This window comes from Mesoplodon mirus (assembly GCF_964341445.2).
Source record: "Mesoplodon mirus genome assembly, chromosome: 5".
In the NCBI taxonomy this organism is placed as follows: Eukaryota; Metazoa; Chordata; class Mammalia; order Artiodactyla; family Ziphiidae; genus Mesoplodon; species Mesoplodon mirus.
The window spans coordinates 91,911,051-91,936,213 of NC_138980.1; the positions used below are offsets into that span (position 1 = coordinate 91,911,051).

Sequence of the window (25,163 nt, forward strand, 5' to 3'; positions counted from 1 at the left end):
ACTCTCCCTGGGCTCCAGCTTCACTGCCTCTCCCACGCCCAATGGGCTTGCCACACAGAGTCCCTACTCTAGCTGGTCCCTCTGCTTCCGTCTTGGGAGGCAGCCACAACTGGACAATCTGCCTTCCCCAGCTTCCCTAGAATTACAAGGATGAACATTTTCTCAATCCTGTCATTATATATTCATCCCACCTCCACGGTCAATAGAAGTAACCTAAGGTACACTGCAAAGGTCAAATACTTAAGAGTAAAGAGATTAGTACTTCTAACAATAGTAAGATGCAATCATTACATAAATGTTGCAAAGGCCTACAACAGAGAGTTTTCTTATCAATGATCCATAAAGGCAGAGGAGAGGCTAAAAAGAAGTGCAAAGATTACAAGCCTACAGTTTTATGGGATCTTTTTTCAAATATTCAATCTCTATAAGATTTCTATGTACTTGGTAATTGTTAGCTTACTTTAGACACTAGATGAAATAAAAATCAGGGGGCTAATAGCAAATGATTGAAAGAACTTAATTACTGATAAAGCAAAGGAAGGCAAATGGTGGAAGAGAAAAAAAAAATTATTCTTGAACTAAAAAGAAATCCACAGAAATATCACAAAATTTTAAGTATTAGAGAAATTCTGTCTTTATAAATGGTAAGCCTGAATGATTGCAGTTGTAAAAATTTAACTATGTTTGTGTATGGGCACGATGTTTGTTTTAATCACTTTCCCCGTATATTCTGCTTTCTCATCCCGAGTGCAAAGCCAGATAAAGAGTTCAGAGTAACCCCTGCAACCAAAAAATTATCAATCTTGTTATTATTTGGAAAGGGAAGTTAGAAGGGAATTTTAAAACACTTGAGTAAAATATTATTTTGTTCTTTCAAGTTTTTTCTTTACAGAGTGCTCCCTAAAAATGTTTCTTACAACATTAATGTCTTATGATATTGGCATAAAAAGAGTTTTATGGTCAAAAAAGTTTGAGAAACACTGGGTTAAACACTCAGACCTTTTCTTGAGCTAATAGGTACTGTGACTCTCCAAGAGCTGGTAAGGTAGCTGGTGTTTCCCTGATCTATAGGAGCAAAAACTTTATTTCAACTACTCTGGTTTAGAAAATATAAACATCCCTACACACACACCAGTTATTTTTTAAATTCTTTCCGAAATGCACATAATATGGTTTGAATTAAAAATCACTGTGCATTTCAACAGAGCACTGGAAGAATAACATTAATTTCCATTCCTACATATATGTTGTATTCTACAATAAAAGAACAAAAACAGCAAAAATATTCCAGAACTCTTACGTCAGCTATGTGGGTTATATTTCAAACTATACACTAAAGATGAAAAACCTTTTTACCTCTTTTACAGATGAATAAATTAATTGCTTGATGAATAATTGTTTATATCTCTTTATAGTTCATAGAAACATAAATTATAGAATTGGAAAGGATGTATTAGATTGTGCTGTGCATCCCCCCTTTTTCCCTTTCCTCCCAAGAATTCAAAAGGAGAAAATAGGAGCCAAAACATTAGAGAATATTTATATCATGTTTCAGTAAACTCTGAAAACTATTTCATTGAGCTTATTCTGCTTCCTATTTGAAAAAATGCACAGATGCAAACCCAGGATTCCAGATGGCTTACTTTTGTTATTGTTGTTTTTACTCTATCTTTTCCTCATCTTTTCTTTAAAGAAACTGTAGGATTTCCTAAAATGCCAGCATTTCTCTCTTATATTTGCAGATTTCATTTTTTAATGGTAACTAATCTTTATTGCCAGTCTTACAAATGTTTAAGAAATTTTAATAACAAATGTTACTTAAGCTTGTTAAAATGAAGGCATATCTGGTAAGATTTATTGATACTCTTAACGTAGAAATATTTCATACCAGAATTTAGACATTCCTTCCAAACAAATGGCTCACTTAATTATGGAGAAACATACTAGCAAATGAAGCAAAGGAAACTCCATGGGCCTGGAAGACCTGAACTCCCCTTGTTGCCTTGGCAAGAGCTATTCACCAGCGAAGACCAGTCAAGAACAAGGTGCTGCCTGAGCCCTTTCCTGTGCAAAACTTCAAGAGCTCTAAGTGCATGAGGGCAAGACACTTTTGACTCAGAGGCGTGTACCAGGTGCCTGTTACAAGTCCAACTTTGGACTGGGTTCATTCAACCTCACAACAACCTTGTAAGACAGATTTTATCATCCTCACTTATTAGATAAGGAAATGTAGGCTAAATGTCATTCAGGAAATTGTCCAAAGTTAGAAAAGTGGGAGATCTGGACTTACACCATGCTATCTGACCACTAGTCTAGTAATCCATCACTTAATCTGAAAGACTCCAAACCACACTGTCATATGGAATCAGGACAAATGTTACTAACAGAGTCACACTTGTGAACACTTAGGGGAAAATATAACACCTATAGTTCCAGGTACACTCAAACACTGTAGGTGAAATGTACAACGGCACAGAAACTGCGGGTGAAGGTTGGGATGGGGGAATAAGGCAATATCTAACATATCTACACATACACTCACCCTTCCAGCATTCCTACTCCTGGGAATTTACCCCGAAGGCAGCCCTCCAACAATATAAAAATACATATGCCCCAAGTTATTGATTGAAGGAAAATTTTTAATTGCAAACTATCAAGAACTACCTAAACGTCCCAGCATAAGAGATTGGTTGAATAAACTACTTTACAGACACTCAGTGGAGTACTATGCAGATGTACAAGAGAACAAGAAATCTCCCAATGAACTGATATAGAGAGATTTCTAGGAGATACCAGTAAATGAAAGAAAAAGTGCAAAGACCACATAGAGTATGCTATATTTTATGTAAGAAAGAAAAAAATTTTAATATGCTTATCTTTATAAATAGAAATACAAGGAGGAGGATAAACCATAAAACACTGAAGTTGGTTACCTACAAAAAAGGGTAAGGGAACGGAACTGAAGGAATATGGGACTTAGCAATACTTCTGAGTGTGCCTTCTTGCAGAGTTTTTGCCTTTTGGAAGCATGCTAATCTTCTACATCTTCAAAAATTAAAATCAAAGAAAAGAGGATATGAACGGGGGGCCTATAACTGAAAGCAAACTGAAACAGTTAAACCTAACTAGATCTCAAATGAACCCCAGAGACACAGGAATAGGGAAGGAGGGAAGGAAAGGCCAACCCAAGTACATTTTGAACACGGTATTATACTCTATACTGTCTTGGCAAGGTGATGTACATGAGTGAAAGAATCACACAAAAAAATTGTCAATTTCAGTGGTTTGGCCAAAGCAATTCTGAAACTATTTGAGACGCAATTTAGGACTGAGCACACAAGTAAATGTGTTACTGTTACTGGGAGCCATGGTTCTCCCAGGCCAAAGGATGCCTGTACAAAAATGAAATGAGAGGGGGACTTCCCTGGTGGTGCAGTGGTTAAGAATATGCCTGCCAATGCAGGGGACACGGGTTTGAGCCCTGGTCCGGGAAGATCCCACATACTGCGGAGCAGCTAAGCCCATGCGCCACAACTACTGAGCCTGTGCTCTAGAGCCCGCGAGCCACAACCACTGCACCCATGTGCTGCAACTACTGAGGCCCACAGTCTTAGAGCCCGTGCTCCACAACAAGAGAAGCCACCGCAATGAGAAGCCTGCGCACCGCAATGAAGAGTAGCCCCCGCTCACCGCAACTAGAGAAAGCCTGCGCACATCAGCAAAGACCCAGCCCAGCCAAAAATAAATAAATAAATAATAAATAAATAAATAAAAGCAATCATTAAAAAAAAGTGGAAATGTTCAATTAAATACAATAATAATTTTTTTAAAAAATGAAATGAGGGAAGGAAGAGCAAGCCCTGTGGGGATGGATGGAAACTGGAGGTATGGCATGAACTTATGATTTCTAAAATGTGCAGAAGCATGTTCCTATGCACATGTGTGAACATATGTATTTATATTTGTACACATGTGTATATTCATGCTTGTATTCCCTAGCTTTGTCCACTAGAAAGGCCGAGAAGCAAAGTCACCCCAGTAGCAATGACCACACCTAACACCCAGATCTTGACCCTTCCCCACTAAAAGGAACCAGGGCTCTTTGGAGAAATGGCTGATAACAGAGTGGATGCAGGGTAGGTACAAGATGCACCTGAAATATCAAGCTATACCAAAAAAGGAAGAAAGTGACCAAAACAATAGTAAGGGCAGGTCAAAAGGGCACAAGAGTCCCAAAGGGCTCCCGCTGGCCAAATCTAGGACAACCTCAATACGAGAATAGTTAGGTACAGTAATGTATTACAAACCAGTGAACAAATAGGAGTCAGTCCATGCCAATAACAAATAAAAAGGGGAGAAGGTGAGGCTCTCACCTACAGCGGAGTGACAAGGGCTGACTGATACATGTGTAGGCAGCAAGACAGCTAGAATATCAGCATTTTGCAAGCATCATAGTAAAACATCAAATCAGGCAAGAGTCCTCAATGGATGCTAGACCTAAGGTAAATATTGAAGAGCAGGGCATTTGCACTGAATTACATTATCTCTCCACAGATCGCTTATTAGTTGCAAAGGAAAAAAATAAAAACCCAGTAATTATCGAGTGGAAAATTGGGACAACCACGACTGGGTGATCACACTTAACATAACCGATGGGAGGCTGGCAGTGGTTACCATGTGCCTCCAGATGTGACACCCTGGGAGAGACACAACTTCACCTGCGCTGCTTTCCAGCGGAGAATGCAGAACCTCATTCAATCACAGTGAAACAGACAAATATAAACTGAGCAGCTTTCCACAGTTGACCCTTGAGCAACAGGGGGTTAGGAGCACCAATCCCCACACGGTCAAGGATCTGGTATAACTTTACAGTCAACCCTCTGGATCCAAGGCTCTGCCTCAGCATGTTCAACTAACCACAGATCAGGAAGTAACTGTACTACCTATCCAGTAAAAAAAATCTAGCTATAGGTGGACCCACGCAGCTCAAACTCCTTGTTCTAGGGTCAACTGTATTTTCAAAAACTGGAGTAGAATTGTAGTCTTCAAAAATCTCAATGTCAAAAAAAAAATTCTACTAAAATGTTCCAGATTAAAGGAAGCTAAGTTGATTCTACATTGGAGCAGGAAAATACTATAAAGAACTTATTAGGTCAGCCAACAAAATTGGAATATAGAAAGTAGATGATACAAGTATTCTACCGAGAGGGCAGACAGCAGAAGCAAGAAGAACTACAATCCCGCAGCCTATGGAAAAAAAACCACATTCACAGAAAGACAGACAAGATGAAAATGCAGAGGGCTACATACCAGATAAGGAACAACATAAAACTCCAGAAAAACAACTAAATGACGTGGAGATAGGCAACCTTCCAGAAAAAGAATTCAGAATAATGATAGTGATGATCCAAGACCTCAGGAAAAGAATGGAGGCAAAGATTGAGAAGATGCAAGAAATGTTTAACAAAGACCTAGAAGAATTAAAGAACAAACAAACAGATGAACAATACAATAAATGAAATGAAAACTACACTACAAGGAATCAATAGCAGAATAACTGAGGCAGAAGAACGGATAAGTGACCTGGAAGACAGAAAGGTGGAATTCACTGCTGTGGAACAGAATAAAGAAAAAAAAATGAAAAGAAATGAAGACAGCCTAAGAGGCCTCTGGGATAACATTAAACGCAACAACATTTGCATTATAGGGGTCCCAGAAGGAGAAGAGAGAAAGGACTCGAGAAAATATTTGAAGACGTTATAGTCGAAAACTTCCCTAACATGGAAAAGGAGATAGCCAACCAAGACCAGGAAGCACAGAGAGTCCCATACAGGATAAACCCAAGGAGAAACACGCCGAGACACATAGTAATCAAATTGGCAAAAAGTAAAGACAAAGAGAAAGTATTGAAAGCAGCAAGGGAAAAATGACAAATAACATACAAGAGAATTCCCATACGGTGAACAGCTGATTTCTCAGCAGAAACTCTACAAGCCAAAGGGAGTGGCATGATATACTTAAAGGGATGAAAGGGCAGAACCTACAACCAAGATTACTCTACCCGGCAAGGATCTCATTCAGATTCAATGGAGAAATCAAAACTTTTACTGACAAGCAAAAGCTAAGAGAATTCAGCACCACCAAAACAGCTCTACAACAAATGCTAAAGGAACTTCTCTAAGTGGGAAACACAATTGAAGAAAAGGATCCACAAAAACAAACCCAAAACAATGGTCATAGGAACATACATATCGATAATTAACTTAAACGTAAATGGATTAAATGCTCCAACCAAAAAACACAAACTTGCTGAATGGATACAAAAACAAGACCCATATATATGCTGTCTACAAGAGACCCACTTCAGACCCAGGGACACACACAGACTGAAAGTCAGGGGATGGAAAAAGATATACCATGCCAATGGAAATCAAAAGAAAGCTGGAGTAGCCATACTCATATCAGATAAAATAGACTTTAAAATAAAGAATGTTACAAGAGACAAGGAAGGACACTACATAATGATCAAGGGATCAATCCAAGAAGAACACATAACAATTATAAATATATATGCACCCAACACAGGAGCACCTCAATACATAAGGCAACTGCTAACAGCTATAAAAGAGGAAATCGACAGTAACACAATAATAGTAGGGAAATTTAACACCTCACTTACACCAATGGACAGATCATTCAAAATGAAAATAAATAAGGAAACAGAAGCTTTAAATGACACAACAGACCAGATAGGTTTAATTGATATTTATAGGACATTCTGTCCAAAAACAGCAGATTACACTTTCTTCTCAAGTGTGCATGGGACATTCTCCAGGATACATCACATCCTGGTTCACAAATCAAGCCTTAGTAAATTTAAGAAAACTGAAATCGTATCAAGCATCTTTTCTGACCACAACGCTATGAGATTAGAAATGAATTACAGGGAAAAAAACATAAAAAACACAAACACATGGAGGCTAAACAATACACTACTAAATAACCAAGAGATCACTGAAGAAATCAAAGAGGAAATCAATAAATATCTAGAGACAAATGAAAATGAAAACATGACGATCCAAAACCTATGGGATGCAGCAAAAGCAGTTCTAAGAGGGAAGTTTATAGCTATACAAGCCTACCTCAATAAACAAGAAAAATCTCAAATAAACAATCAAACCTTACACCTAAAGGAACTAGAGAAAGAAGAACAAACAAAACCCAAAGTTAGCAGAAGGAAAGAAATCATAAAGATCAGAGCAAAAATAAATGAAATAGAAACAAAGAAAACAATAGTAAAGATCAATAAAACTAAAAGCTGGTTCTTTGAGAAGATGAACAAAATTGATAAACCATTAGCCAGACTCATCAAGAAAAAGAGGGAGAGGACTCAAATCAGTAAAATCAGAAATGAAAAGGAGAAGTTAAAACAGACACCGCAGAAATATGTAGCATCCTGAGACTAGTACAAGCAACTCTGTGCCAATAAAATGGACAACCTGGAAGAAATGGACAAATTTTTACAAAGGTATAACCTTCCAAGACTGAACCAGAAAGAAATAGAAAATATGAACAGACCAATCACAAGTAATGATATTGAAACTGTGATTAAAAATCTTCCAACATACAAAAGTCCAGGGCCACATGGCTTCACAGGTGAATTCTATCAAATGTTTAGAGAAGAGCTAACACCCTTCCTTCTCAAATTCTTCCAAATAAGTGCAGAGGAAGGAACACTCCTAAACTCATTCTATGAGGCCACCATCACCCTGATACCAAAACCAGACAAAGATACTACAAAAAAAAAGAAAATTAGAGACCAATATCACTGATGAATATAGATGCAAAAATCCTCAACAAAATACTAGCAAACAGAATCCAACAACACATTAAAAGGATCATACACCATGATCAAGCGGGATTTACCCAGGGATGCAAGGATTCTTCAAGATACGCAAATCAATGTGATACACCATCTTAACAAACTGAAGAATAAAAACCATATGATCATCTCAAAAGATGCAGAAAAAGCTTTGGACAAAATTCAACACCTATTTATGATAAAACACTCCAGACAGTGGGCATAGAGGGAACCTACCTCAACATAATAAAGGCCATATACAACAAACCCACAGCGAACATCATTCTCAATGGTGAAAAACTGAAAGCATTTCCTCTAAGATCAGGAACGAGACAAGGATATACACTCTCGCCACTATTATTCAACATAGTTTTGGAAGTCCTAGCCACAGCAATCAGAGAAGAAAAAGAAATAAAAGGAATACAAGTTGGAAAAGAAGAAGTAAAAGTGTCACTGTTTGCAGATGACATGACACTATACACAGTATCCTAAAGATGCCACCAGAAAACTACTAGAGCTAATCAATGAATTTGGTAAAGGTGCAGGATACAAAATTAATGCACAGAAATCTCTTGCATTCCTATACACTAATGATGAAAAATCTGAAAGAGAAATTAAGGAAACACTCCCATTTACAATTGCAACGAAAAGAATAAAATACCTAGGAATAAACCTACCTAAGGAGACAAAAGACCTGTATGCAGAAAACTATAAGACACTGATGAAAGAAATTAAAGATGACACCAACCGATGGAGGGATATACCATGTTCTTGGATTGGAAGAATCAATATTGTGAAAATGACTGTACTACCCAAAGCAATCTACAGATTCAATGCAATCCTTATCAAATTACCAATGGCATTTTTTTACAGAACTAGAACAAAAAAGTCTTAAAATTTTTATGGAGACACAAAAGACCCCGAATAGCCAAAGCAGTCTTGAGGGAAAAAAACGGAGCTGGAGGAATCAGACTCCCTGACTTCAGACTATACTACAAACCTACAGTAATCAAGACAATATGGTACTGGCACTAAAACAGAAACATAGATCAATGGAACAAGATAGCAAGCCCAGAGATAAACCCATGCACCTATGGTCAACTAATCTATGACAAAGGAGGCAAGGATATACAATGGAGAAAAGACAGTCTCTTCAATAAGTGGTGCTGGGAAAACTGGACAGGTACATGTAAAAGAATGAAATTAGAACACTCCTTAACACCATACACAAAAATAAACTCAAAATGGATTAGAGACCTAAATGTAAGACCAGACACTATAAAACTCTTAGAGGAAAACATAGGCAGAACACTCTATGACATAAATCACAGCAAGATCTTTTTTGATCCACCTCCTAGAGTAATGGAAATAAAAACAAAAATAAACAAATGGGACCTAATGAAACTTCAAAGTTTTTGCACAGCAAAGGAAACCATAAAGAAGACGAAAAGATAACCCTCAGAATGGGAGAAAATATTTGCAAACGAATCAACGGACAAAGGATTAATCTCCAAAATATATAAACAGCTCATGCAGCTCAATATTCAAGAAACAAACAACTCAATCCAAAAATGGGCAGAAGACCTAAATAGATATTTCTCCAAAGAAGACATACAGATGGCCAAGAAGCACATGAAAAGCTGCTCAACGTCACTAATTATTAGAGAAATGCAAATCAAAACTACAATGAGGTATCACCTCACACAGGTTAGAATGGGCATCGTCAGAAAATCTACAAACAACAAATGCTGTAGAGGGTGTGGAGAAAAGGGAACCCTCTTGCACTGTTGGTGGGAATGTAAGTTGATACAGCCACTATGGAAACAGTATGGAGGTTCCTTGGAAAATTAAAATAGAATTACCATACGACCCAGCAATCCCACTACTGGGCATAACCAGTAATTCAAAAAGACACATGTACCCCAATGTTCATCGCAGCAGTATTTACAATAGCCAGGTCATGGAAGCAACCTAAATGTCCATTGACAGATGAATGGATAAAGAAGTTGTGGTACATATATACAATGGAATATTACTCAGCCATAAAAAGGAACGAAATTGGGTCATTTGTAGAGACGTGGGTGGATCTAGAGACTGTCATACAGAGTTAAATAAGTCAGAAAGAGAAAAACAAATATCGTATATTAGTGCATATACGTGAAACCTAGAAAAATGGTACAGATGAACCGGTCTGCAGGGCAGAAATAGAGACACAGATGTAGAGAACAAATGTACGGACACTAAGGGGGGAAAGTGGAGGGGGAGGGGTGGTGGTGTGATGAATTGGGAGATTGGGATTGACATATATACACTAATATGTATTAAATGGATAACTAATAAGAACCTGCTGTATAAAAAAATAAATACAATAAAATTCAAAAATTAAAAAAAAAAGAAGTATTCTACCAACATAAATTAAGTTGATAACTGTACTGTGGTCTATGGTCACATTAGAGAACATCTCTATTCTTAGGAAACACACACTGAAGTATTTAGAGACACATGACACGTGAAACTTACTGTTAAATTGTTCAGAAGGAAGTGTGTGTGTGTGTAGAGAGATAAGTAAAAAAGGAAATGGAGTAAAATGTTAACAAGTGAATGTGAGTAACATAAGGGGAACTTGTTGTTTGTGATATTTTAATCTTTGCAACTTTTGGTAAATTTGGAATTATTTTCAAATAAAAACAAATTTTAAAAGTCTGTAGTTCATGGGCTTCCCTGGTGGCGCAGTGGTTGAGAGTCCACCTGCCGATGCAGGGGACATGGGTTCGTGCCCCAGTCCGAGAGGATCCCACATGCCGCAGAGCGGCTGGGCCCGTGAGCCATGGCCACTGGGCCTGCGCATCCGGAGCCTGTGCTCTGCAATGGGAGAGGCCACAACAGTGAGAGGCCTGCTTATCGAAAAAAAAAAAAAAAAATCTGTAGTTCTATTAAAAACGTGAAAGGAACCCCTAGCTTACGTAAGCAAGACCTCTTGGGCTTGTTGACAAACAGTGACAACTCCTGGCCACCATGACTTCCTCTTCTCAATGCAGGCTGAGAGTTCGGCCAAGTGGATCTAATTACTCGTGGCCAGAGCTGCCAGAAATCTTTTGGTTCTACAACCCGTCAGGCTGGGTAGGTTTGGCTGAGGTTAGTTCCATGATGCGTCACATGTAAATGTAATCACAGCATTATTTTTTTTCCACTTATTCAACAAATGTGCTTAGTACATGCCAACTTCCAGGCCTACTCTGGGGACTGCATTCTTTTCCTGTTAATGAAACCAAGAAATTCAGGTATGATCCTGAATTCCTCCCTATTTTGCACAAAAAAAATTCAATCTGCTACCAATCAGAAGGAATTTTACCTCCTAAATGCCCCTCAAATCTGTCCACTTGCCTCCTTCCTTGTGGTGACTACCCCCTCGTCATCTCCCCTTGATCAGTCTTCAGTCTCCTAACTTGTCTGTCTCTGTTCTCACCTCCACATTCACCCTGCAGCCAGAGTACTCTTTCTGAAAGGTAAATCTGATCACAGTGGGTGAGGCCCTAGGCTTGATGTACCACCCAGTCCCTCCAGCAGTCCTCCAGTCCATCAGTCAGCGTCAAGACCCAGCACACGCACACAGATCAGAGAAATCCTCTCCCAAGAAAGGTAGGACTGCGCTAGTGCACTGGGACCATCTCACTTCCCTCCGGCTTTCTACCCTCATCATTAGGGTGGACAGCAGACGTGGAAAACCAACCCTCACTCCCTTTCGAATTTCATAGCCTCTTCGCCTTCATCTGCCTTGACGCTGGACGCCGTCTCACTATGTCCCCTATACCTGTTTATGTCAGTCACCCCCAAATAATGCTCAGCATATCCCCTTGTCTGTCCCCCTCCTCCACTGCTATCCAAATCCTGAAACACTTCCTTGGTGCCCTCTGGAATTCATAGCCTACCAACAACAGCAAAATCCCCCAGCTCCCATCTGTTCTCTTAAACAGAGAGGGTGCTGCCTTCACCCTCTTGAGCCAGCCAACCCAGGCTCTCCCGAGGACAGTGTGCACCGCAGTGCTGATGTCGTGCTGTGCCTTCTGCCCCGCCTCTTCTCATATCACTGGGCCTGCAAGTGGGGGAGGATCCTCCTTGCTCCCCATTGCCACTTTCAGACCATTCTCTCTCCCTCCCCATAGAACTCCCAGGTTTGAATCTCATCAGATAATATATATCACCTGTGCTCTCTATGGTGGCTGTCGCCCTTAAGTCATCTCCCTCACAGGCTGATGCTACTACAGTCTCTGTCACTCTCTCCAATACTACTCTTGCACTGGAAATTTTAATATATAAAAAAAGATCCCTCCCACTCCCGGACATCTCAGTTCCCTGAACTTCTCTTCTCCAACAAGGTTGTCTTGCCCCCTCTCTCCACCCTTCACCCCCATGCTCCTAACTCCAGAGTAGGGTTTCTCAGCTTCAGCACTACTGACACTTGCTGGGGGAAGAGGGCCTTCCTGTACCAACACCCAGCACTCCGGGAAAAGTTTAGCGGCACAGCCAAACTCTACCCTCTAGAAGCCAGCACCATCCCTGCCCAACCCAGCGCTGTGACAACCAACAATATCTCTAGATGTTGCCAAATATCCCCAGGGCTGGGGAGCAGGGGATGAGAGGCCATTGCCCCCAGGAGAACCACTGCCCTAGGACTTTCCCTTTACAATAACTGAAGCTCCTCCCTAATCTCAATGCCTAGCACCCAACTTTCTGATCACCACCTCCCTCTCCAGCTAACTCCCTCCAATACTCTACCCCCAACAATCTTTCAACTAAACCAGGACCTCCACCCACAGACTCGACCGCTCTTTCACTGTCCTCAGTCACCTCCTTATCCAGTTTCAACTCCATGGCAAATCACTATAATCACTCCCCTGCCCCACTGGGTTCCCTTGCCCTTCTCTTTCTTTGTATTGCTTTCTTAACAAAACCAACTCCCGACTTGCTCTGTGCCGGCCCCAGTGCCACTGAATGTGGCTGGAGAAAAGCACACCATGAGTGGGCTTACTTGAAATTATGACACTTCACACCATGGAACTATCATAGGACATCATCAAACCACACGTCCCATGTCCATTTTCTCTCCCAAATTACTATTTAATAGCTTCCTCTTCCTTCAGACCCCAACACATCCTCCCCAACCTCAGTCTCAACTGCAGACCGTGCTACCTAGTTCCCTCAAAATAAAAAGCAGAATGGTGAAAAGAGAACAACCACTTTCCCCAGTCTACATTCCCACACTCCTTCTTCCTGCCTGCAAACCAGAGATGAACTGCCCTGGCTGCTCTCTAAAACCATGTATATGCCTCCATTTATACAATAGCTGGCATCTCCTATCCTCTACTCAGCAAATATCATTCCAGCATTTCTCTCTCCTACATCAAGTTTTCACCATGTATTGGATCATTCTCATCAGGGTGTGCTATTATTTCTTCCAACTTACAAACAAAACAAAACAACCTCCTCTTGCCCCACATCCCCCCCCACCAGGTATCTCCCTATCTGTTCGTCTTTGTGTCAAAACTCCTCAGAAGAGCTGTCCACACTCATCATTTCCAATTCCACTCCTCCTATTACTTCTTCTGTTTTTCTTAACATGCATGAATTTAGGTGTCCATTCTCCTATGAATGAACGTCTCTGTTATTTTATTTCTTTTTTACTTTCACGTAAGTGTTGCAAGGAATATCCATGTCCCTTGTGATTCTCTAGGGTACAAAGAGCTAAGAGTGGAGTTGCTAAAACTCACTCTTCAATCTACTGAAACTGGTCTTATCAATGACCTCCTACATTCCAAAGGTTGATTCTCAGTCCTTACCTAAGTTGACATGTCAACATCATATGAACCTTACTTAATACATGAATTCCACTTGGCAAAGGTGAGGACAATTTAGGATTCCTTCTACCTCCCTGATTGTTCCTTCTCAGCCTGCTTTTCTGGTTCTTCCTCTTCTCTTCTCATCTACACTCATTCTCCTAGTGACCTCATACAGTGTCATAGCTTTTTTTTTTTTTTGCGGTATGCGGGCCTCTCACTGTTGTGGCCTCTCCCGTTGTGGAGCACAGGCTCCGGACGCACAGGCTCAGCGGCCATGGCTCACGGGCCCAGCCGCTCCGCAGCATGTGGGATCTTCCCGGACCAGGGCACGAACCCGCGTCCCCTGCATCGGCAGGCAGACTCTCAATCACTGCGCCACCAGGGAAGCCCCAGTGTCATAGCTTTGAATCCAGGGATATGTCAATGATTCTCAAATTTGAATATTCTGCAAAGACATTGGTCCTGAACTCCAGACTCACAGAGCCCACTTATTAAATGTCCCCACTCAGAAGTCTAACAGACACCTCAGACTCATCATGTTAAAAATGGGGCTCCTGGGACTTCCCTGGTGGTGCAGTGGTTAAGAATCTGCCTGCCAATGCAGGGGACATGGGTTCAAGCCTTGTCTGGGAAGATCCCACGTGCCGCGGAGCAACTAAGCCCATGTGCCACAACCACTGAGCTCATGTGCCACAACTACTGAAGCCTGTGTGCCTAGAGCCTGTGCTCTGCAACAAGAGAAGCCACCACAATGAGAAGCCCACACACTGCAACAAAGAGTAGCCCCCACTCACCACCTCTAGAGAAAGCCCGTGCACAGCAACGAAGACCCAATGCAGCCAAAAATATAAATAAATAAATAAATTTATAAAAGAAAGAAAAAAAGAAAATATTGGTGGGGATATTGAAAAGAAGAAAGATGAGATTGTTATTTATGGATGCAAAGCAATATATAAACAGATGTTAGACATTATTACTATCTAATAAGATATGTCAATGTGTTTTGTTGGACATGGTAAATATTAAAATGTGGAATTGGACAGTGTTAGTGGCATAGTGTGACACCAGGAAAATCTTTTATCTGTAGGACATTGCTGTTCTTTTGGGAACTGAATCTCTGAATTTGGCCCTAACAGCTCCTAACATAAAGAGTTAAGTCTCTCTAACTGGACCAGCCGACTGGAAAACCAGTAGAATAAGGATTTCAATCCTTTTTCAAGCTGACTGTGATTATTGTTCCAGGTAATGGGTTTCAGGGGCCTTTTTTATTTAATCTATGATTACAGTTAGACCTCCATAATAATCAACTGAATTCTACCATTATGTATATAACCACCTCACAAAGATACCCTGGTGGAGAAAGAAGAAAGGGTCTGCAAAGGCAGAATTCTGAGAAAATGGAATGCTTTGGTTAAATTAGTGTGTTATTTAATAAAATAAATTTTAGGGCTTCCCTGGTGGCACAGTGGTTAAGAATCCGCCTCCCAATGCAGGGGACACGGGTTCGATCCCTGGCCCGGGAAGATCCCACGTGCCGCAGAGCAACTAAGCCCGTGCGCCACAACTACTGAGCCTGTGCGCCACAACTACTGAGCCCACGTACCAAGAGCCCATGCTCCACAACAAGAGAAGCCACCGCAATGAGAAGCCCACGCACCGCAACGAAGAGTAGCCCCCGCTCGCCGCAACTAGAGAAAGCCTGCACACAGCAACGAAGACCCAATGCAGCCAAAAATAAATAAATTTTTTAAAAAATAAAAAAATAAAATAAATTTTAAAATTCCTTTGATTCAAGCCTGAGTTATATGTGACCTGCTTTGGCACCTTACTAGAGACCACTGCCAGGAGCACACAGTGCCTCAGGCTGCACACAAACAAACATCCGTGCCTTCTCAGAGATGCTACAGCAAAGGGACTGAGCTGTGTGTGTAGGACACCAGGCCACCCTGTGGAGACTGCCATTTTTTAAAAAAAAATCACATGCTGACATCAATTTTGTTGTTGTTTTCACTTAATAATAAAGAAATGTAAGAAGCTGAAAGTTCGAGTTAGCTGCAACTTTACCAAATATTTATCCCAAGGATGCAGAAGACATTTTAAGGCACTGTAATAATAATGTACAAGGAGTTCACCAAAGGGCCTCATTCACAAAAATAACTTAGGTCTAAATGGAAAAATGACTTTGAATAATAGTAATGCTTCTATGAAAAGTCTTTTTCTTTTTCTTTTTTATATTTTTATTGAGGTATAACTGACATATAATCTTATATTAGTTTCAGGTATACAACATAATGATTTGATATTTGTATACAATGCAAAATGGTCACCACAATAAGTCAAGCTCTGTCACCTTATATAGTTACAGAAAAGTTTTCCTTCTTGTGATGAGAACTTTTTAAGATCTACTCTCTTAGCAACTTTCAAATATACAATTTATTTTATCACTGAAAGTTTGTACCTTTTGACCCCCTTTATCCATTTTTACCAACCCCCCAACAAATAATGAATTCTTTGGGAGGAGAATCTAAAGTAATATGTACAAGTTTTACAGTGGCAATGATGACATTATTAGTAGTATTTTCTTTTGGAGCACAGGAGTTGGAATTTGGCTACTGATTGATTTAATTTTAAGTTAAAAATAATTTTAGACTTAAAAATAATTTAAGTCTAAAATAATTTTAGACTTAAATAATTTTAGACTTAAATATTTTTAGACTTAAACTAATTTTAGTCTAAAAATAATTTTAGACTTATTCAGAATTCCTGAATACCTTTTTGTTTTGTTGATAGTTTCCCTTGCTGTACCAAAACTTTTTAGATTGATATAATCCCTTTGTTTATTTTGTTTTCATGAAAAGCCTTATCATTTTATTATCACTTTTTTTTTTTTTTTTGGTTGTGCAGCTTGTGGGATCTTAATCTTAGTTCCCCGATCAGGGATTGAACCCAGGCCCTCAGCAGTGAGAGAGCAGAGTCCTAACCACTAGACTGCCAGGGAATTCCCATTATCACATTCTTATTAAAAACCTGAAATGTTATTTCCAAGTATTAAACAGACCTTACTCCTTGCATTATCAAGTCACATGAAACCAGCAGCAGGATAGGAAGAAAACTGTGTAACACTACTATCTAATGAGCTATTCTATAATACTTTTGGATAATTTTAATTCAATCTTTTATCAGTACATCTTTTAAGGTTGAAGAAAACTGGACTTTCTTCAGACTAGACTGTTGAGAACTACTACAAGCTTTTTAGACTATGCGTTCCTTTAAAAACCAGGAATTTCCGCTCCTTACAAGTTAAAACTCATGTCAAAAATCCAATTTTAGTTTCATCAATAATTGGCAGCATATCACACAGTTCTGGGAGGGATCACTGTATTTTTTCTAGAAGAAGAACCAATAGTGGTATCAGGTTTTCTGATTTGGCAGCCCACCATCCCAGTACATCAGTTCACTGATCAGGCCACAAGTGTTTACTGAGCACCTGCTACATGTGGGGCACTAAGCCAGATACCAGGTTCCCACTGTGGTTGCAGCCACTTTGCTTCCTGTATCCCAGCTTGTGGCTGCATCAGCAGATTTTGTTTACTTCTTTTTACAAGTATCTTATTAGAAAGTCAATTCAACACTATTCACTTAAGTTTTTTTTCAGCATAAAGTTAGCATCAAGGAGACAGAAGGATGAATTCTCCTACGTCATATTTTCATCCGCGTATCCCATAAACATGAATTATAGGAACAGCACTTCAAGGGAGCATTAGTTTCACAGGGAGATTAAAAGGAAGCTTTCACATCCTGTCTTCTTTTGCCCAGTTTCCTAAAAGCTACCTGTCAATGCACGACAGCACCCTGAGGCTCTGACAAACACTGTACCCGCTACCCAAACAGTCCTGGAGGTCACTGGCAACCTGCAGAGTGACCGTCAGCGTTTCTGCACCCTTGGCTTACACTCTCCCTTGAAAGCATCCAGAATTTCCCATCTGGTTTATCTACCACTCTCAACTAGGGAAAGAACAGAAGTGTGACTCCCTACGGGTTGTTGTTCAATTGACTTCGGGACAAAATTAGGACACGTTTTATCCTGCATGCAGGCTGCACCCTTCTGATTACATGAATCTTACCTTCATAGACCATACTGAAGATCGAATTACACTAATAATGATAATCACATCCTATTCTCTCCTGTGCCCTAGAAAGGTTAGGTTTTTTCCTTTGATAAAACTGAAGTGACATTTCTCCATTACCAACTCATTCATTTCTACTCATTTCCCCTTCCCTTCCTTGACAAATTGTTCACATGAGTCAATTAACCTTCTTCCATGTGGCTGCAGCTGAAGAAAACATGGCGGTTTTACTTCACCGTGTCTTCTAAGTTATCAATGAGTAGACAAGACTTCCCATCTCAGGGAAGCTAAGCACTAATCACAAACTTACATCTTTTCCCAGTACTCTGAGTTCAAATTGTGTCTCCTTGAAGTGAACCTTTGTAATCCGAGGCCTGAAAAGCAAAACAGATAGTGGGAAGTATTCAGTAGAAAAAGACTGGTTTATAGACTGCTACTGTAATTGCAGAGAGTTCCCTGTATGTACATCCTTCATTCTGGACACCTTCTTGAACAAAACTCCATTCTCACTCTCCTGGGCTTCTCCAGTAAATGCAGACAAGCCTGGAGTCCCCAGGCCCTGGTGGTGCTGCCTTCCCAGACATAGTGTAGTCCTATGGGCTCCCCTATCTCTCTCAGATCCTTCCCCATTTAGAGTTAGAACTCAGAGGAGTCCTGGGCCCACAGACTATCCTAGAATGGGTAGGAAATCCTACTACACACAGCTTCCATGGACACGAGAGTCCAGAATCAAAATACCTGAAATTTACAGAGAAAAGATACACTGATATGCATTGGGAGAAAACTTATACCCAATTTCACTCATTTACTTGTCAACCACTGGAAATGTACCTGTTTGCATTTCCCCAACTCTTTCAATGACATACAAGTCCCATAAGCCAAATACATACAGCGTACAACTTTAATACCAACTCTGCCCTCAAGTTAAACTTACCAGAAATACTTCCCCACTTGTTTTTTATTCTTGTAGACAACAACACCAACCGGAGTTAATCCTAAGAAATACTCAGATTTGTTTTCTCCCTACAAAAACAAACATATGTTTATAACCATAAATTTGTTCATGTAAAAACTCTTTCTCAAACTGTAACTAGCCATACACACATAATCTGTTGCATAAATACTAGATCTGGTTTTTGAAAGACATTAGCTTAGAAAGCTAGCTAAGCTATCATGGTAGCTAATGTGCTGCTCATTTTTTTCAAAGTTTTAAAGAAAATTTTTCTTAGTGCTTTCTAACTGGTCACCTCAGTTCATTAAGAGAACCTGGACTACCTACCAATCCAGCCACTGACTGATTCACCCCGTGTTGCTTCTACAGTGGTGTTCAACCCTGGTTGCACATTAACTGGAATCCCTCATGCAGCTTAAAATGCTGATGCCTGGGTACCATCAAAACTGGTTAAATGAGAATCTATAATGAAGGGGCCCAGGTATCAAAAACACATAAATGCTCCCGGTGATTCTCCTGTGCAGCCAAGAACTGACAACCACTGGCTGCTCTCAAGGGCCCCTTCCAAAGACTCGTCTTGATCTTACTCTCTGATCAGGACAATCATGAGTCCTGGTTCACCACCGCCCTCCCCAGAAACCTCAGGTAGCCACCTGAAGACATACACATGGATTTTCTGAGGTCTCCAGCATGCTGCTTCCTATTTCCATTTGTGACTTTAAGACTGCTCAAAAATTTTTAAATACGATCTCTTCTGGTAGGTAAAGACTGGAAACCCTTCATTTCTGGGCAATAACAAATCCCAATTAAGAAAATGGGATTCTGGGTTTCCCTGGTGGCGCAGTGGTTGAGAGTCCACCTGCCGATGCAGGGGACACGGGTTCGTGCCGTGGTCTGGGAAGATCCCACATGCCGCGGAGCAGCTGGGCCCGTGAGCCATGGCCGCTAAGCCTGCACGTCCGGAGCCTGTGCTCCGCAACAGGAGAGGCCACAACAGTGAGAGGCCCGCGTACCGCAAGAAAAAAAAAAGAAAATGGGATTCTGAAATGAAAAGGTCACAAACAGAGTGGATACCAAGAACACACAGAGAATTGTGTTTGTATCCATCTTTTTTCTACCCTAAGGTCAAATAACAGCCTCAAAGTCAAATTCCCAAGGAACATAAGATAGCTAATATATTTTCAAAAAATATCAGCTGTTGCCCACTTTCAGTTCTAAAAATTCGATTTTAAAGGAATGTATGGAAGATTCTAACGAATTTGGTTCGTTTGCCATAAATTTCCACCTCCCACAAAAAAAATATTTTTGAATTAGAATAAACATTATACAAATGCAGAGGCATTTTGCAGAAGACTCTCTCTTTATACATTTCCTATAAAATATATTTTTTAAAAAACTGAAAACCTAACAAGATTAATGTGGCTAGAAGAAAAAAAAATTACTCCACAAAGTTTTAGAAGTATTTTTAAAGGACAGTAGTATGGAGCATTTAATGGTTTAATGAGATTAGACTGTAATTTATCAGGGAGCTACTACTTCTCCCAAATATGTAACTTTTATTGCCATATTAACAGTATAACCAGGGATGCTTCTAATTCTTTACAAATAATATGAGATGATTTGTTTTAGCAAACTCTGATGAGCAAAAGACATATTACAAAATGAAAACATCAATGAGCTGTTTGCATTACAGTAAGTCTTATCAGGGTTTCTTAAAAACTGAGTTCCAAAAAAAACCCAACTGAGTTCCATAATCCAAATGACAAACATTCAATCTACGTATAATCTTTAGCAATTCACTTCGTGTAAAGAATAAGACACCTGGTCCATTTTCTCAAATAATCAGATTTGTCTATTGGTAACTAAACTCTCATAAAATCAAAGACAATGACATTCCAATCTCACTGGTGTAGAATAACCAGTTGGTAACCTTAGAGAAGTGGCTCAAAGTTGAAGACCTGGATCCTGAACACTCAGTACAGATTCAGTGTAAGTGCCCACTGATCATATTCCGTAAGTTTTCATCAGCCACTGAAGAAAAACTGCAAAAATTCTCCTATTTATGCAGTGGCAATAACTACAGTAGGCAGTAACCCTAATATTGACAGAACCTGCATATCCAACATAGAACCACCAACAGTTACACATATACTGTTGCCTAAAGTCTACTTTAGCAGGCAGGTGATCTTATGAATGTTTTTCAGCCATAAAATCTATTTTTTGGAAAATCCTCCTGTTTTCTGTCTAATATAATCAATTATAGACCAATTTAAAACTGTTTTGATGTTTAGCTAAGCCCTCTGGAGCTGTTATCCAGGTTGTGTTTTCAAGCCCAGTTAATTGTTTTTCTACACATGGAAATATAATCACAGACCTTTATGCAAAACTCATTAGGCTTTAATGCACGCAAGAGATTCTTTGTGTTCAAAAACACAGATGAAGAAGTATCATCTGCTCGCTAAACAGGACTGCTGCTTTCCTTTGGGAGTTCCAGTGACTTTTTAAGAAAATGTCATCCGCTTAAAATACTTTGTGTTAATTAAATGTTACTCACATAGACAGGATGGAGGTCAACACCGTACATCTCCAGGGATTTAGCAGTCCTCAAGTAATTCAGCTCCGCTTCAGAAGGAGCCTGACCCCTACGCCCAGCATAAAAACAAAGAGCCTTACTTTACTGATAGCTACTACGCTCACAGGGAACAGAAGCCATTTTCACTGTATTCACTGGAAAAATAAATAATCCTTTGTGCTAATGCAAACATAAGCCTTTGTATTTCAAGAAGACTCCTGCCTTCGTGGTGACAAAATTTTAATACTCTTGAGGTGATACTTGTAAGTTAATTTCATTTACCAAATCTAGTTTTGCTCATTATAGCTGATCCCAGTAGCCCCACATATATTAAAAAGTCTCAGTTTCAGAAACCCCCAAAGAGATTACTGAGCATATAAGCACTCAAATTAAAAAGCATACCCTTTACAGACAGTAAAACGTCTCTGTGTACCGGCAGCTCTCCACCGGGAGGCAAACGAAGGAGAGCAGTGTTGGAGGGAAAAAAGAGAATGGGGCCCTCACCACCCAACCAGGCCTCATCAGCATCTCCTGAGCACATGTGTAGTCCTTTAGAAATTGTCAAAGTACTTGTCACTTTCTTAATACAAAGTATAAAAATCTTCCCAAAATCTTCATTGGTGACAATATACAGAAAATAGCATTCATTCCTAAAGAGGGTAAGCATCTGCCAGGAATCTCCATGGATGACTGGAACTGTGTGTGTGTGTGCGCGCACGCCCGCGTGTGTGTGTGTGTGTGTGTATGAGAGAGAGAGAGAGAGAGATTTTTAATGGTTAACAAAAGGAGTCACAAATTTTTAAAAATTAAGAAATCCTGCTTTGATGCAATCCCATGTTTCAGCCATGGTACTCTGGAAAGCCCAGCAATATAATACTTTTGAAATCTATAAAGAAGAATGTTTACCACAAATTAGATACAAGAAAGCTACCAAACCTTGATCAAGCTTTAGTCTTTTAGAAATAAGAGTCACGCTGTCAACGCCATGCCATAAAACAGATAAGGTCCTTTATCAAAGCTCCCTGATAATTTCAAAACATAAGTGTACTTGGAAACTCCTAGCAGAATCAGTATTCTCAGAATGTGCCAAAGACGGTGCCCTTCATAATGTTATAACAGGTACTCTCTTAGCACCCACTTCAGTGAAACCTTAAAACGAAGGACTCTAGAACCAGGCTGGAGAGCATTCTGGGGCATGTTAATACAAGGTGGAAAGCCTAGTTTCTCTGATTGCAATTCAGCAACTGACTTCTGGTGCTACTCACTGAAACAGATCCTTTAGGCAAACATGTTTTGTTGACCAGATTAATTCTACACTTTTTTTCACCTTAACTGTAATACATCTGAAAGAAACCAAGCAAATTCAAAGGGGAATGTTACATAAGAGGCAATAAAGCAAAGTTAATCAGTATAGAGGATTTAACCAAAATAACTATAATTAAATTATAACTTCAATGCTGCAGGCCATTAATTAAAAATCCTACTAGTGGAGTGTGTTTATTTCTCAGAAGCGCATGTGGTGTTAACATAATACCCCTTGAGGCTCCACAATGGCATCATGATCTCCAGATTCATTGCTAGAGACTGAACAGGGCTTTGCTTGTAACTGTGAAGAACTTACATACTTAAGACAGAGCAAATCCAGAATACATTAAGGCTTTTGTGGTAATAACATATATTTATAGTTTAAAAAAAATAAATTTCACAAGGTACTGGTGACTGAAAAAAATAGAAGATTGCAAAATACAGTATGTACAGAATGATTTCATTGTAAAATCATACATACATAAATCTATATAAAATAAATTTTCTCTATGGGAAATCATGCATAGAGAGAGGTCTGAAAGGCCATTAACTAAAAATATGTTGACTTTAGGTACTGGGATTTACTCTCTCTTCTTCACTTTTTTTTTTTCCTTTATACTTTTTAAACTGTTTGGGTTTCCTATGTGCATTTTAGTGTTATAAGCAGTAAAAAAAAAAAAAAAAAAAAAAACTTTGAAAAGAAAAAATGTTCAAGGCACAGATGAAGAATTTGTTAAGAAACTTTTCTTAAGCCTGACAATAGCATAAAATGATGGTTGATGGGCGATGTGATGTAAAGTGGGATTCTTTTTCTTCCAGCTTTATTGAGATATAATTGACATATAACATTATATAAGTTAAAGGTGTACAACATGTTGATTTGATACATTTATATACTGCAAAATGATCACCACTATAGCATAGCTAACACCTCCATCTCGTTACATAATGACCATTTCTGTTTTGTTGTGATAACATTTGAGATCTACTCTCTTAGCAACTTTCAAGTGTATGGATAGACCTTGAGGGCATAATGTTAAGTGAAGTAAGACAGATAAAGACAAATTCTTGTATAATACCACCTGTATGTGGAATCTAAAAAAGCCAAGCTCATAAAAACAGAGACTAGAACGGTGGTTACCAGGGCCTGGGTGGGTAGGGAATGGGGCGGTGCGGGAAATGGAGAGATGTTGGTCAAAAAATATAAACTTCTAGTTTCAAGATGAAGTTCTGGGGCCCTAATGTACAACATGTTGATTACTGTTAATAAAATGTGATTCTTACATTAGAGTTTTATGAATCCTTTCTATAGCTTCTTCAAGTTCTTCCTTCTGATCAGGAACAAACCGGTACTCTGACACATACCCCGCAGTATGCTTATACGGATCATAATCTCCAAGTTCCGCTAAAAAAGAAAGAAACTAATTTTTTTCCATTTTAGGAAAATATTCCTAAAAATACAGGAAAAAAAGTTTTCTTCTCATGCTTAAACATTTTCATCAAATGCTTTATTAATAAATTTATATAAGATAATAACTAATTTTAGTTTAAAACAACTCTGATGAGAATATATAGTATAAACAAAATCTTAAAAAGATAAAACTTTTGCTTTCTGCAAGACTATGATTATCATTTTCATTTAAGTTATTCTTACCAGTTTATATGAAGTAAAAGGTTGTGAACAGAATTTAAAGTACATATAATGGAAATGCTTGAGGTGAGAAACAACCATATCCTCTCTCAGACAATGACACCAAGAGATAAATCATATGGTTCAAAACGTATCTGCCCCACATAACGGTCATGGAAATATAATACAATGCTGCACATAACCCCATTACAGTTTACACAAAGAAACTAAATGAAACCAGAGAGCTCACTATGTTATGCTTATAAAAATTCTCCCTACATTAATCCACCTTCCAAACCCAACCAGTTCCCCAGTTCATTTACGCAACATTTTTCCTAGAATATTTTTTCTAAACTATTTCTGGTCTGCAAGAATCACACAGGCAAGGAACATGCTGTCTCATCACCCCCATACCCTGCTTGATTCTTAGAAGGGGCTCAGTAAATATAAGTGGAAACAGCCTCAGCTTTAGCCTCCAAAATGACAGTGCAACCTGGAGCTGCCCCCATGGCCACCATATTGATGGCAAGAGCTGATGGACAATGGGTGCAGACTGTGGGCCACACTCTAAACTGGCAATGGCACCTGCCCACGTGGGGTCATCACAACAGCCGCTTGGAAGCAGTGGGATCTCTGAGGCAGAGTGGCTCAGAGGGATCAATCAACTCAGGAGGAATGTAGAATAGAACAAATTTTCAGACCTTCCATGGAATCAAGAATCAGTGCTACTCCTGTGACTAAAACTCCATGTAACCTACTACAAAGGATATGTAACCGGCTTCATTTTTACCCCTTCTGAAGGCACACTGATTAAAACTTGAATTCTGACTAAATTCAATTTCTTTTTAGCAAAATGTCATTTGATAAGAAGAACTTTAT

General features: G+C 39.4%; 1 protein-coding gene across 1 annotated transcript in view; it reads right to left on the reverse strand.

Moving 5' to 3' along the window:
- The window catches only part of EPB41L4A (erythrocyte membrane protein band 4.1 like 4A), a gene marked incomplete at its 5' end in the record, with an annotated part of 172,130 nt that overhangs the window by 83,248 nt on the left and 63,719 nt on the right, over positions 1–25,163 (reverse strand). The window contains 4 exons of the mRNA XM_082623302.1: positions 18,136–18,199; positions 18,760–18,848; positions 21,332–21,419; positions 23,939–24,059. Coding sequence (XP_082479428.1) covers positions 18,136–18,199; positions 18,760–18,848; positions 21,332–21,419; positions 23,939–24,059 — 362 coding nt within the window. The remainder of the gene's footprint in view (positions 1–18,135; positions 18,200–18,759; positions 18,849–21,331; positions 21,420–23,938; positions 24,060–25,163) is intronic.